Source organism: Thamnophis elegans, chromosome 7, assembly GCF_009769535.1.
Source record: "Thamnophis elegans isolate rThaEle1 chromosome 7, rThaEle1.pri, whole genome shotgun sequence".
In the NCBI taxonomy this organism is placed as follows: domain Eukaryota; kingdom Metazoa; phylum Chordata; class Lepidosauria; order Squamata; family Colubridae; genus Thamnophis; species Thamnophis elegans.
In genome coordinates, this window is record NC_045547.1 from 83601515 (window position 1) to 83617366 (window position 15852).

Below are 15852 nucleotides of genomic sequence, written 5' to 3' on the forward strand. Positions count from 1 at the left end.
TACATAAGCGAATAAGCAGCTGATGGTGACAACACAACACACAACACACATAACACATATATAGGTACACACACATATATGGATATACATATACACACACATACAGACAGACATACACAAAGGACATACATGTATCACACACAAACACATAACATACATATACACGTGTCTATGTCCTTCCATTCATCTCAGGATATGTGGTATGTGCCGTATTTTTCAGAGTATAAGGCGCATATATGTATAGACGCATACAACACATACACAGGTATGAGTATGCATATACATACATACATATGTATAATTTCACACACAAATACATAACATACACAGGTACACATGCATGCATGTGGATATTTCTATCCATTCATCTCGATGTGTGTGTGTGTGTGTGTGTGTGTATGTATTATATATATGTGTGTGTGTATATATATATATATATATATATATATATATATATATATATATGTGTGTGTGTGTATATATATATATATATATATATATATATATATATATATATATATATAATATATATACACATACACATACACATACACACACACACACAACACACATACATATATGTTTTCGTAGCTTTCACGGGTGTACGTATGCTGGGTCTTGTTGTATTCGGGTCTTTTCCCGTGTAAGATTGAGATTGTCTTGGCAACGTTTCAGCGAGGTATACACACACACATCTATGGTATGCATATGTATGTGCAAAGTTCCAAAAACAAATTATACTAAAATTTGATAAAAGCAATTTAAAAATGAAATTTCATATAATGACAATTTAAAAGTGGAATTGGAATAAAATAACGATTTATGCCCAAGGGCTAATTAATAAAGACTCAATGTCAAATTTAGTGTGCGTATGTGTATGTTGTGTGTGTGTACCTGCGTGTGTCCATGTGTAAATATATGTATCATCTTCCCTTCCTTCTTCTTTTCCCATTCTTTTCCTTCTAGTCTCCGTGTGTGGTGTGCGATTAGGTGTATATACATATACATCTACAATATAACGTATGTGTGTGTATATGTATATACACTAATCGCACACACACACGATGAATAGAAGGAAAGAGTGGGAAAAGAAGAAAGGAAGGGAAGATGAAGACGGAGGAGGAGGAGGAGAAGAATAGGAAGGGAAGAAGGAGGGGGAGGAGAGCAGTTGGGGGGAGCTTTGACATAGAGGCAGGGATTGGAAGAAGGGATTCGGATTGTGACATGTTGTTTTGGTGACTGGTACAGCGGTCAGCAACTATAGCTTTTCTATGACCTCTGGACTTCAACTCCCAGAGTTCCTGAGACAGCTGGAATGGTGAGCCAACATTGCCAGAATCCCTGATACTTACAAGTGGGGGGGAAAAACACTTTTGAGATACACATGTTCAAAAATGAAAACTGAGGATATTTTCCTGGCTAGCTAGGGAAATAAAATCTCAACCCTGAAGAACAATGCTTTGGTCTTCTTTAAAACATACCCTTCCCATAGATGCCAGCACACGGTGGAAAATATCAGCATTTAGTAAAATATCAAAAGAAAGGAAAGTGTCACTATTCGGTCCTTCTGCCTTTAATGAATGGGGTAAAATGGTTGCCTTCACTTGTCATCAAATGTTAACTTGTGTTGTTTCCTTTCAATGCAGAGCTGACAGTCGTCTTTTGAATACCAAGATGAAGAAAGAACAGATACTCAACTGTCAGTTCTCCTCCTGGTATCCTCGCTTCAAGAGACAGACCATCCGCAGGTACCCGAGGCTGATTTTTACCTTCAATTAAATAGAGGGCTTGTCCCAAAGGTGCTTTTCAAGAAGAGGCAGCTGGACTTTCTGGTTTTTCTTTGAAGAGTTTTGCTTCTCATCCGAGAAACTTCTTCAGTTCTGACTGAATGGTGGACCCTAGAACTGAAGAAGCTTCTCGATGGGAAGCAAAACTCCTTCAAAGAAAAAACAAATCCAGTTGCCTCTTGCAAAAGCACCTTTGGGACTTCAGATCGCTGTGCCTTCAGCTTTAAAGCTCTCTAAAATTATTTTGCTTTAATCCTTTCCCATTTTAGTGTCGTCCTTCCAATCCCACAGAACGTCAAAGATTATTTGCTAGATGATGGAACTCTGGTCGTTTCTGGCAGTGAGAAATTGTTCTTAAAAGATTAAGATGTATTTAAAGAAATAATAATGTGTGGGTTATCTGATCTTTCCTTTCATATGGAGGGCTGTTTTTCTCTTCTTTTCAATTATCATTGTGCCTTTAAGGACAGAAGTTACAGGGGTTAAAGGTAAAGGTTCCCCTCGCACATACGTGCTAGTCGTGTCCCTACTCTAGGGGGCGGTGCTCATCTCCGTTTCAAAGCCAAAGAGCCAGCGCTGTCTGAAGACGTCTCCGTGGTCATGTGCCGCATGACTCAAACGCCGAATGCGCATGGAGCGCTGTTCCCTTCCCACCAAAGGTGGTTCCTATTTTTCTCCTTGTAATTTTTACCTGCTTCGAACAGCTAGGTTGGCAGAAGCTGGGACAAGTAATAGGAGCTCACTCCGTTATGCAGCGCTTGGGATTCGAACCGCTGACCTTTCTGATCGACAACCTCAGTGTGCCACACGATCTTTATAAAGCCCCAAGAAAATGTATTTCTACTTGCAATTTACGTGCTTCAAACTGCTAGGTTGGCAGAAGCTGGGACAAGTCACGGGAGCTCACTCCGTTGTGCCGCGCTAGGATTCGAACCGCCGAACTGTCGACCTTTCTGATCTACAAGCTCAGCGTCTTAGCCACTGAGCCACCGCGTCCCTTTTTAAATCATCTCACTAAGTGGTTTTTTTCCCTACAATAACATTTCCTGCAATTTCCTGCTTGAACAACGGACACCGTCATTATTCCTAATTGAAAAAATAGTATAATTGGCCAAAAGAGATTGCTTTTGGTCTCGAGGTTTGCCAGAGCTGTTTGTTTTTAAAGATTGTATTTTGGGGGCCTCAAATGTTATAAGAGGCTATCGTAATCAAAGTTAAAACTTTAGGATTTGATCATCAAAAGAGTTTCACTTTCTGGTTTCTTATTTAGAGAAGATCCCCGAACTGTAACCCAAGATGGGGACGATGAGGAAGAGGCAGAAGCCGTGGTTTGTAGAAACCTTGATACTATAATTAATATTTTTGGGGGTGTGTGTGTGTGTCTCTGGATTGTCGGATAAATCGCCCTCATACTGGAATTCCATATCTTTTCCATAAGTGAGGATGGAGATTCCTTCTCTGAGTTTGTGGGTTGGTTTCTGGACATTTTATTACCGTGCTATGTAACATCTTCAGTGAGCTTAGTGAGGTCGGTGTCAGTGGTGTTCTGCTGTTAAGGCTTTGTGTGGTCGATAGGTCTTGCGATGGGGAGGTCGCGCCAGGTGAGGTCCCATCAGGTGCGGGTCTTGGGGTGGGTCAGGTGTGGCTGCATCCAGTGAAGACCCTCTTGGATAGGAGCGAAATGTCTTCAAAGAAAATATAATAAAGGAAAGTCCAGTTGACCTGGGACCCTGGACGCCTGAGAATCCCCATAAACATTTGAACCTATTCACAATCATTTAATTAGTCCCAACTAAACAATTGTCAATAGTCCATCTCGTCAAAATAATTCTGGTTTCTGGACTCCTTTTTTCAGTGGTCTGATGATGAAATACAACAACGCTTACAGTAAGTACCGCTGTATTCAAATATTTTTTGAATAGGAAATACAATAGAATAGGGATGTAGAATAGAATAGAATAAGATATAGAATAGATAGGGATGGAGAATAGAATAGAATAAGGATGGAGAATAGAATAGATAGGTATGGAGAATAAGAATAGAATAAGGATGGAGAATAAGATGGAATAGGGATGGGGAATAAAAGAATAGAATAGAGTAGGGATGGAGAATAGAATAGAATAGGGATGGAATAGAATAGATAGAATAGGATAATAGAATAGAATAGGGATGGGGGATCGAAATAGAATAAGGATGGAGAATAGAATAGAATAAGGATGGAGAATAGAAATAGAATAAGATGGAGAATAGAATAGAATAGGATGGAGAATAGAATAGAATAAGGAGGGAGAATAAGGATGGAATAGGGATGGGGAATAAAATAGAAGAGTAGGGATGGAGAATAGAATAGGGATGGAGAATAGAATAGAATAGGGATGGAGAATAGAATAGAATAAGGATATAGAATAGAATAGGGATGGAGAATAGAATAGAATAGAGATGGAGAAAGAATAGAATAGGATGGAGAATAAGGATGGAATAGGGATGGGGAATAAAAGAATAGAATAGAGTAGGGATGGAGAATAGAATAGAATAGGGATGGAGAATAGAATAGAATAGAATAAGGATATAGAATAGAATAGGGATGGGGAATAGAATGAATAAGGATGGAGAATAGAATAGAATAAGGATGGAGAATAGAATAGAATAAGGATGGAGAATAGGTGGAATAGGGATGGGGAATAAAAGAGTAGAATCGAGTAGGGATGGAGATAGAATAGAATAAGGATATAGACTAGAGGGATGGAGAATAGAATAGGGATGGGGAATGAATAGAATAAGGATGGAGAATAGAATAGAATAGTGATGGAGAATAAGGATGGAGAATAGAATAAGGATGGAGAATAAGGATGGAATAGGAATGGGGAATAAAAGAGTAGAATAGAGTAGGGATGGAGAATAGAATAGAATAAGGGATATTGAATAGAATAGGGATGTAGGATAGGATAGGGATATAGATAGGGATATAGAACACAATAGAATAGAATCTTTTTGAGAAGAGAAGGTGAGAATAGTAGAATAGAACAGAATATAGAAAATGAATAAAATAGAAATAGAATAGAATTCTTTATTGGTCAAATGTGATTGGACACACAGGGAATGTGTGTTCGGTGCATAACCTCTCAGTGTACAGTAAGCTATGAGTGATAATCATGACCATAGTCATGATAAAGATACATGCATCATAAATCATAAGATACAACACTTAGTGATAGTCATGGGATACTGAATAAGCAATCAACATAATTTGTACTAGGAAATTAAATGAAACAACATAAATCATAAAGATACAAGTGACAAAGTTATAGTCCTAAGTAGGAAAGAAGATACGTAGGTAATAGGAAAGATGAGAAAAGAATAGTAATGCAGTCTTAATAAATAGTTTGACAGTGTTGTGGGAATTAGTTGTTTAGCAGAGGGATGGCATGCGGAGAAAAACTGTCCTTATGTCCTAATTGAAGAGGTCTACATTACCTAATATAGGACAGGAAATTGCAAACATTTTTCTTGGATTTTATCTGGCGGTGAACTTTCTCCCAAGTTACAAATTAAAGTTGACCTCCAAGTCATTCTTAACAGCAGACAAGTGTATTTCAAAGAAAACGTGAAATAACATCCAACATACCGATCAGCTTGAGTACTCCTGTGTTTTAAAACATTGCGAGAAATCCATTCATTTATCTTCTTGTTGCAACATCCAATGTCCAAAAATGACTATTGGCAACCGGGTTAATTTGTAGCTCAGGGTTTCAAATGATGATGAGGGATCCTTGGGTCTCTCTTTGAGTTTGGTTGTTTCCCTGCAGACGTTTCCTTACCCAACTAGGTAACATCAGTGCTGATGATACGTAGTTTGGATAATGAAACATCTGCAAGAAATGTCAGGTTAAATTGTGTGTTAGTTCTGCTAGACTTTTAAAAATCCAGAGTTTTCAAATCAAATATTGCAAAGTAAAGTGTTTTGAGAATGTTTTTGAGATCCTAATTAGTTTAAAGCATCTGCGCTGGAGATGGTTTTGTAAACATTTGGCTTATATGCAACCATTGTATGCAATATAATGTTGTTTCTCCTGGAATACTGTTTTCCTTAGCTTTTGTTTCTAGAAATGGTTGTTCTTTGGTGGTTTTTTCCAGGCACCAGAATTTCCCGAATTTTCCCTTAAAGTTGAAGAGGCGATCCATTCCTTGGGAGGCAGCGTTTTTCCGAAGCTTAACTGGAGTGCTCCAAGGGTAATTTGAATTTAATTTAAGGTCAATTGATACCGAGAACCTCGGAGATGTGTTCCTGCAAATTATATTTTCACTTTATGAGTTCTTGGCGTTTTTTCCTTGAAAAGTTTTGCTTCTGTATCCAAACTCGTTTGGGACAAGTTCCCCTCGTGACTTCAAGCATCCCAGGGCATTTTTAAAACAACATGATTTAATTTTAATCTGCAGTTTTAGGAGGAGAATATAATAACACTCCAGTTTCTTGCATCTTGAGAATTGACAGAGACAGAATCAAATATTTCATTGCAAGTTCTGTTCAGATTTTCAGTCAAGATTTATTCAGCTAAGAATAAGCCAAGATCTATTGAGAATAGATAGGCTCTCGCTATTATTGTATTAATTTTGTGGGGATAATAGAGTCTCCAACATGAGACTTCATTTTTAGATGGTACCGATAGTCTTGACTTACGACCATTCATTAATGACATTTCAAAGTTACAACAGTGACGTAAGGCCCTTTTCACGACCCTTGTAAGCATCCCCAGAGTGAGGTGATCAAATTTAGATGCTTAACAATGGATTCATATTTATGACCGGCACAGTGGTCCTGGGGTCACATGACCCCCTTTTGGCGACTTCACCGGGGAAGCCAGATTCACTTAACAACCGTGTGACTAACTTAACAACTTCAGCGATTCTCTTAATCACTTTGACACATCAAAAAGGTGGGGAAATGGGGCAAAACCCACATAACAAATGTCTCGCTTAGCAACAAATGCTTTGGCCTCCATTGTGATTGTAAGTTGAGGACCATCTGTACTTAAGTGGAGAAGATGCATCTCACTGTTCAGGAAGGTTCCGTGAAGAAAACTGCTTCTGAATTTTAAAGCAGACATTTTAAGTTCTAAATTCTGAATTTTAAAGGAGACATTTTAAGTTCTAAATTCTGAATTTAAAGCAGACATTTTAAGTTGTAAGTTCTGAATTTTAAAGCAGACATTTTAAGTTGTAAGTTCTGAATTTTAAAGCAGACATTTTAAGTTCTAAGTTCTGAATTTTAAAGCAGACATTTAAGTTCTAAGCTCTGAATTTTAAAGCAGACATTTTAAGTTCTAAGCTCTGAATTTTAAAGCAGACATTTTAAGTTCTAAGCTCTGAATTTTAAAGGAGACATTTTAAGTTCTAAGTTCTGAATTTTAAAGCAGACATTTTAAGTTTTAGGCCTTTCCTTTGCAAAACTTCTCCCTCTGCCCAACATTCAAAGAAGCTGAATGTCAGGTGGCAAATGCATCTGGGATTCTACAACTTGTGTGTATCAAAAGGACCCAGCTGTGCTAATCTGCTAAAATCTCAGTTTACCCTACAAACCAGCCTAAATCCACCGCCTTGAACAAAGCCTTGTACATTTTCAGAGGCATTAAGGAGATTTAGGGGAATTTTTTTAAGCGGTTGACCTGTGCAAACCTCCTGAATGAGTTACTGCGGGGCAGAACTGAGACATCTAAAGAAATTGGACAATTCTCCCTTTGATGGGTGCCTGATTGACTTCAGCGGGAATCATTTTTGGGAAAGCAGAGATAAAATCAGGCCTTGAAAAGGCCAAGAGGTCTCCCGCTGAGTCCTTTGCAATGTATGTCAACAAATAAGTTGCTTTTTTCTTCGCTATTTAAATTGATGGCTTTATTGCAGTACGTTAAGTACCGTTCTTTGCAGACCTGTAATAAGGAGCTGCTTCTGAAGAAATTCATATAATCGCATTTTAATCCTGTAGTTCTGTTCTGACCGAGGCTTCCCGAGAGCATGAAGCCGACTTCCTGGTCCCGACGAAAACCCCTTTTAATAATTGACTGTGAATTCTGCTCCTTCACCTCCAGCAAAGTCTTTCGAGGGAGGATTTACGGTCACAGACCTTATCTGGCTTGGAGAGATGCCAGGCCGAGATCTGCAAAACTTGGCCAGGAGTCCCGGAGAGTCACGAACCGATAAGCTAACTCCTTGTCTCCTGCAAACTCCACTCCCCTTTCGCGCCTCTTTTATTTCCTCTGGGAGGGGCCATTCACCGTCCACCTGTGGCCTTACTCCCAAGTCGACCCTTGTTCTTTAGCTCTTCCCTTCATCTGGCAATTCTGAGCATGGGCACACTGGGAACAGGCTCCAGCTGTTCTTATAGCAATAGCAATAGCAGTTAGACTTATATACCGCTTCATAGGGCTTTCAGCCCTCTCTAAGTGGTTTACAGAGTCAGCATATCGCCCCCACACAGTCTGGGTCCTCATTTCACCCACCTCGGAAGGATGGAAGGCTGAGTCAACCTTGAGCTGGTGAGATTAGAACCGCTGAACTGCAGATAACAGTCAGCTGAAGTGGCCTGCAGTACTGCACCCTAACCACTGCGCCACCTTGGCTCTTGGTTCTTCTGCCTCACTGATGTCTGACTCCGAAGGCAGCTGATAATTTTCGGACGGCCCCGGCCCCCTCTCTGCCTCCGACACAGAGCCCTCGTCAGAGCCTTCCCCAGACTCCAGCACTGGCCCATCTTCCTCCCCAATCTTCTCACACTCTACATCTTGTAGACAAATCTAGATATGGATAGGTAATCTTCCAACGTACCGACCACAACGGGGACAGGAATTTCTGTGGGTAAGCCAGGCGGTTGTTATAGAGAGTTATGCCCAATTTTACAACCTCCTACGTCACGGTTGTTAAGCGAATCACCACAGTCCTTAAGTGAATCCCGCCGTTGTTAAACGAAAACCAAGCTTCTCCCACTGAGTTTGGTTGTCAGAGGGTCGCAAGTGGAGGTCACGTGTGGCAAGAAAGGTCCTAAAGTGGGACAAGACTCGCTCAACACGTGTCTCACTTAGCAACATAAATTTGGGGCTCAATTGTGGTCGTCGGTCGAGGACTTCCTGTTAGAAGCAGGTCTGAAATAAATGCATTCCGTTTTCTTTAGGATGCCTACTGGATTGCCATGAATAATTCCCTGAAATGCAACAGCCTCAGTGACATTTTCCTGCTTTGAAAAGTTCGGATTTCATTACTCGCGACTTCACTCAGCCGTAAGTTGGATCTTCCCCTTTGAACAGGGAGGTTGGAAAAAAGTCCCCGTATATTGCTTTTCTTCCTTCGCCACTCCTGGGGACCAAAAACATACGAAGAACGGAATTGCAGGATTTGGGGTTGGCCAGTCTAGAGAAAAGAAAAGACTAAGGAGGAGATGATAGCAGTCTTCCAGTATTTGAGGGGCTGCCAGAAAGAGGAGGAGGAGCAGGAGGTCAATTTATTCTCCAAAGCACCTGAAGAGAAGACGGGACAAAAACAATGGATGAGTGTAGAGTAGAGTAAAGTAGAATGGAATGGAATAGAATAGATCACAACAGAACAGAACAGAATAGAATAGAATGTTCTTGTTTTTAGTAGAGTAGAGTAGCATAGAATAGAATAGAATAATGGAATGTAGAATTACAACAGAATAGAATAGAAGAATGTAGAATTAGAATAGAATAGAATAATGGAATGTAGAATTAGAACAGAATAGAATAATGGAATATAGAATAGAATAGAATAGAATAGAAGAATGTAGAATTAGAATAGAATAGAATAATGGAATGTAGAATTAGAACAGAATAGTATAGAATAATGGAATATAGAATAGAAGAATGGAATGTAGAATTAGAACAGAATAGAATAATGGAATATAGAATAGAATAGAATAGAATAGAATAGAAGAATGTAGAATAGAATAATGGAATATAAAATAGAATAGAATAGAATAGAAGAATGTAGAATTAGAATAGAGTAATGGAATGTAGAATTAGAATAGAATAGAATATGGAATATAGAATAGAATTAGAATAGAATAGAATAGAATAGAATAGAATAATGGAATGTAGAATTAGAACAGAATAGTATAGAATAATGGAATATAGAATAGAATAGAATAGAATAGAATAATGTAGAATTAGAATAGAATAGAATAATGTAGAATTAGAATAGAATAGAATAATGGAATGTGGAATTAGAACAGAATAGAATAATGGAATATAGAATAGAATAATGTAGAATTAGAATAAAATAATGGAATATAAAATAGAATAGAATAGAATAATGTAGAATTAGAATAGAATAATGGAATGTAGAATTAGAACAGAATAGAATAGAATAATGGAATATAGAATAGAATAGAATAGAAGAATGTAAATTAGAATAGAATAGAATAATGGAAATAATAGAATATATAATGAATGGAATGGAAGAGAAGAATGTAATGAATATAGAATAGAATAGAGCAGAATAGAATAAAGGATAAGAATGGAATAGGAATAGAAATAGAATTCTTTATTGGCCAAGTGTCATTGGATACACAAGGAATTTGTCTTTGGTGCAGATGCTCTCTGTACATAAAAAGACAAGATACATTCATCAAGAATTATCAGGTGCAACACTTAATAGATAGTCACAGGGTACAAATAAGCAATCAGGAGACAATCAATATCAAAATAAATCGTAAGGATACAAGCCACCTAGTTACAGTCCTGTAGTCATAGGTGGGAGGAGATGGGTGATAGGAACTAATCATAGTAGTAATGTAGACTTAGTGAATAGTTGGACAGTGTTGAGGGAATTATTTGTTTAGCAGAGGGATGGCGTGCGGGGGGAAAACTGTTCTTGTGTCTAGTTGCCTTGGTGTGCGGTGATCTCTGGAGGCGTTGTGAGGGTAGGAGTTGAAACAACGATGGAAACTAATCAAGGAGAAAAGCAACCTAGAATTGAGAAAACTTCCTAACAGTGAGGACAATTAACCAGTGGAACTCCTTGCCACCAGAATTTGTGGATGCTCCAATTCTGGAGGTTTTTTAAGAAGCGATTGGACAGTCACTTGTCTGAAATGGTGTAGGGTCTCCTGCTTGAGCTAGGGGGGCGGTGGGGGGGTTGGACTAGAAGTAAGGGGGGGGGCAATTTTATTTTCCAAAGCCCCAGAGGGCAGAAACGATAGATGGAAACTAATCGAGGAGAGAAGCACACATCAAAGGGTCCCCAATATTAATAGGAATTAGCTGAAAAAGACGGAGAATGGAATATATCAAGTATAGGTTGAAGGATTTGGGTTTGGCCAGTCTGGAGAAAAGAAGGACTTGGGGGGGGGGCATGATAGCAGTCTTCCAGCATTTGAGGGGCTGCCCCAAAGAAGAGGGAGTCAATCTATTCTCCAAAGCACCTGAAGGCAGAACAAGAAGCAACGGATGGAAACTAATCAAGGAGAGAAGCAACTTAGAGCTAAGGAGAAACTTCCTAACAGTGAAAACAATTAATCAGTGGAACAACTTGCCTCCAGAAGTTGTGAATGCACCAACACTGGAAGTTTTTAAGAAGGTGTTGGATAGCCATTTATCTGAAGTGGTGTAGGGTTTCCTGCCTAGGCAGGGGGTTGGACTAGAAGACCTCCAAGGTCCCATCCAACTCTGTTATTCTATTCTATTCTATTCTATTCTATTCTACTCTACTACTCTACTATTCTATTCTATTTTCTCTTCTCTTCTACTCTACTTTAAGCACCTGAAGGCAGAACAAGAAGCAATGGGTGGAAACTAATCAAGGAGAGAAGCAACTTAAAACTAAAGAGAAATTTCCTGACAATGAGAACAATTAATCAGTGGATTAATTGCCTCCAGAAGTTGTGAATGCTCCAACACTGGAAATCTTTAAGAAGATGTTGGATATCCATTTGTCTGAAGTGGTGTAGGGTTTCTTGCCTAGGCAGGGGGTTGGACTAGAAGACCTCCAAGGTCCCTTCCACCTCTGTTATTCAATTCTATTCTATTCTACTCTACTCTACTATTCTATTCTATTTTCTCTTCTCTTCTACTCTACTCTAAACACCTGAAGGCAGAACAAGAAGCAATGGGTGGAAACTAACCAAGGAGAGAAGCAACTAAGAACGAAGGAGAAACTTCCTAACAGTGAGGACAATTAACCACTGGAACCTCTTGCCTCCAGAAGTTGTGGATGCCCCAGCACTCTCTCATGGGCATGCAGGGACTCATAACTTATGACGCATTTGACTCCTCCCTCGGGCCCAGCCTGGTCATCCCTTACATCTAGGTTCCTTTACAAAAGTGTTACCTGGTTGGGGGAGGGGGGAGGTTTTTGGCCAATTTCTACACCTTAGTGATGCACAAACGGTGGGCTTTTGTAGAGATTGTCCTTATGCATCCAGATTACATTTTAATTTCCACGCGATACAGTCGTACGTTTTTTCCCCCCTTTTATTTAAAGATCCGTTCCAGTTTCACATGAATGTATCTGGTAAAGAGTCCGAAAAATAAATAGACATCCTGATCCGGTTAAACCAGTTTCAGTATTGATTAAGTGCCGGTAACCACACACCCCTTCCCCCCCCCCAAGTGAAAATGATAAATGCTAATTGGGTGAAGAAAGGGAGGTGCTGAACGGGTGAAAATTGGCTTTCATTCTTTATTTAGTTACTCGAATAGGTTTATAAATTAGAAAGAAGGGAAGGAAAACGCAACAGTCTCTGTTCAGCTGCAGGGGGGGAAATTCAATCATTTAACAGTGCCAATAAAATACGATGGAAATGGGAAAATGGGAGAGATTATACTCCTATAATATAAGGAGGAGGAGGAGGACGGTGGGTTCCTTGGTGCTCCCCGAGCTTGGTGGTTTTCTTGGAGACGTTTCGTGACCCAACTAGGGGACATCATCAGTGCTAGAAGGGAGAAGGGTTGGAGGAGGAGGAGGAGGAGGAGGAGGAGGAGGACGACTGTGGGGTCCTTGGTGCCCTCTGAGCCTGGTGGTTTTCTGGCAGATGTTTCATTACCCAACTAAGTAACATCATCAGTGCTAGAAGGGAGGAGGAGGGGGAGGAGGAGGAGGAGGAAGAGGAGATATTGGAAGACTGCCATCCTGTCTCCCCTAGTCCTTCTTTTCATTAAACTAGACATACCCAGTTCCTGCAACCGTTCCTCATATGTTTTAGCCTCCAGTCCCCTAAATCCTCTTTGTTGCTCTTCTCTGCACTCTTTCCAGAGTCTCCACATCTTTTCTACATCGTGGCGACCAAACCTGGATGCCCTATTCCAAATGTGGCCTTACCAGGGCATTGTAATGTGGTATCAACACTTCACGTGATCTTGATTCTCTCCCTCTGTTGATGCAGCCTAGAACTGTGTTGGCTTTTTTTGGATGCTGTCCCACATTGTTGGCTCATTCACGGCTTTCAGTTATTTGTTAAAAATAATAAAGGCGGGGTAAAATTCTTTTTAAAAAAAAAAAGTTTTGAAGATCTACGCGAAGAGACGGAGTCCTCCAGTTATGACCATGGGAAATCGTCCACTCTAATTGTTCTAAGGAAGCCCAATGCCTTTTTCAACTTCTCTTTTAACTGTTTCAAAAGTTAAAAGTGAGGTCCTTGGTGCTCTCTGAGGTGGGTGGTTTTCTTGGAGACGTTTCATGGCCCAACTAGGTAACATCATCAGTGCTAGAAGGGAGAGGGATTTGCAGAGAGGAGGAGGAGAAAGAGGAAGAAGAGGAGGAGAAAGAGGCAGAGGAGGAGGAGGAGGAGAAAGAGGACTGTGGGGTCCTTGGTGCTCTCTGAGCCTGGTGGTTTTCTGGCAGACATTTCATTACCAAACTAGGGAACATCATCAGTGCTAGAAGGAAGTGGGATTTCTGGAATGGAGAATGAAAAGTGGGGGAGGCGATTAGGAGGAGGAAGAGGAGGAGGACTGTGGGGTCCTTGGTGCTCTCTGAGCTTGGTGGTTTTCTTGCAGACATTTCATTACCAAACTAAGTAACATTATCAGCAGGAGGGGTGGCCTTTGCTCTCGTCAGTTGATTTGGTTGCACGCTCATTAACACTGTTAGCAAGGGGTGAGTGTGTCACTGAGGTGCCCGTCGCAATCAGTTGCTCATATTTGTGGCTGTTAAAGACATATTTGCACATCTATCCACACGTCTTTCTTCCTCTCAAGGTTTATCCATTGCAGCGACGATTCCCCTGATCCTGCTTTGAATTATGAAGTAAGCGCGACAGAAACTCTTCCCGGGGTAGCATTTTTTGAACCTAGCGCAAAAGTCCTCCAAGTTCCATAGGAGAAAAATAAATTGGAGAGGGAGGGAGAGGGAGGGAGAAAGAGAGATGGATACGATAGAGATATATTTAATAGATAATTAATATTTAATAAATTTAATAGAAGATAGATGGATAGATAGATGGATGAACAGATTGATACGATAGATATTTCATAGATAATAATCTCTATATAGTAATGTGTCTGTGTGTGTGTGTGTGTGTGTTCCAGCGTAACTCTGGAATGCCTTGAGCAATTTCAACCAAACGTGGTACACAGATGACTTACTCTCTGGAGAAAAACACTGTGGGGAGTAAGACACCCCTAACACCCTTCAGGGTGTGTGCTCTGTTAAGATGCAGCCTGTTGTGCCTTAAAATGGCTTCTACTGTACTGCTGTAACTCTGGAATGCCTTGAGCAATTTCAACCAAACTTGGTACACAGATGACTTACTCTCTGGAGAAAAACACTGCCGGGGGGTGGGGGGGGAAGACACCCCTCACACCCCTCAGGGTGTGTGCTCTGTTAAGATACAGGCTGTTGTGCCTTAAAACGGCTTCTACTGTACTGCCGTAAAATGGGTCTACTGCACAGCGCAGCGGATTTGCCATGGCAACGGCTTCACAGTCCTCTACAAGGGGGCCTGGCAAGGGGGAAAATCCAACATTATAAATTTTTTTTGTCTGGACGTTTCCCCCCCCCTATAAATAAATAAATAAATAACCAGGGCAATGACAGGTTATCAACTAGTATTTAATATTTTCTTAATTATCCCTTAAGGTGAAAGTGTTGTTGTTGTTGTTTTTGCGCCAGTTAATCGGAATTGTTCTTTCCCCTCCTCTCAGCTTGTCCTCCGGAAATGGTGTGAATTGATTCCTGGCGCAGAGTTTAGGTGTTTTGTGAAGGAAAACAAACTTGTTGGTGAGTTTATCAGTAAAAGCTCATTTATCCTCTGCTGCTTCTCCCTCTAAAGCTTGTCTAAATGTTTTTATTGTGACTCTCCCGCATTTCACAAGGTGAGACTGCATGTTAAATTTACAGGTGGTCTTTGACTGAGGACCACAACTGGGCCCCAAATTTCCGTTGCTAAGCGAGACCGTTCTTAAGTGAGTTTCGCTCCATCTTACGACCTTTCTCATCCCCTGTTGCGAAGTCACAGCGGTTGTTAAGTTAGTGACACGCTTGCTAAGTGGATCCCTGCAGTCGTTAAGTTAAGTCACGTGGTTATTAAGTGAATCTGGCTTCCCCGCGCACTTTGATGGCCGCAAAAGGGGATCACGTGACCCCCAGGGCGCTGGGACCGTCATACATGTGAGTCAGTTGCCAAGCGCCTCAATTTTGATTGCGTGACCGTGGGAATGCTGCAACGGTCGTTAAGTGTGAACAATGGCCATAAGTCCATTTTTTTCAGTGCCGTTGTAACTTCCAACAGACACTAAATGAACTGTTGCAAGTTGAGGACTACCTGTATTTTTCTAATTGGAAGAAGTCTACTTTTCCTTAATTTGGCTATTTTCCCTTTTGAGTTTGTGTTTAGGGCAATGCTTGATGCTTTCAGTGACAGGGAGTGGTGCGATGGTCTGAGTCCCCTTCGGGGGAAAAGGGCAGCCTATAAATGAAATAAACTTAACTTAAATAAACTTAGAGGTGGTGCTCTCGCCTCACAATCAGGAGGCTGTGAGTTTGATCCTAGATGGAGGCAGTTATTTCTCTCTCTCGGCACAATGGGAATATATCTGCCGTACAAAACTCAGCACTGGCGACA

General features: G+C 40.5%; 1 protein-coding gene across 1 annotated transcript in view; it reads left to right on the plus strand.

Annotated features, from left to right (window-relative positions):
* CDC123 (cell division cycle 123) overlaps positions 1-15852 on the plus strand; it is a 30378-nt gene that overhangs the window by 4704 nt on the left and 9822 nt on the right. The window contains 10 exon segments of the mRNA XM_032220940.1: positions 1647-1748; positions 2057-2128; positions 3058-3115; positions 3643-3652; positions 3655-3674; positions 5922-6017; positions 8950-9013; positions 9016-9055; positions 13988-14036; positions 14933-15008. Of these exon segments, the coding sequence (XP_032076831.1) occupies positions 1675-1748; positions 2057-2128; positions 3058-3115; positions 3643-3652; positions 3655-3674; positions 5922-6017; positions 8950-9013; positions 9016-9055; positions 13988-14036; positions 14933-15008 (559 nt within the window). The 5' untranslated portion in view covers positions 1647-1674.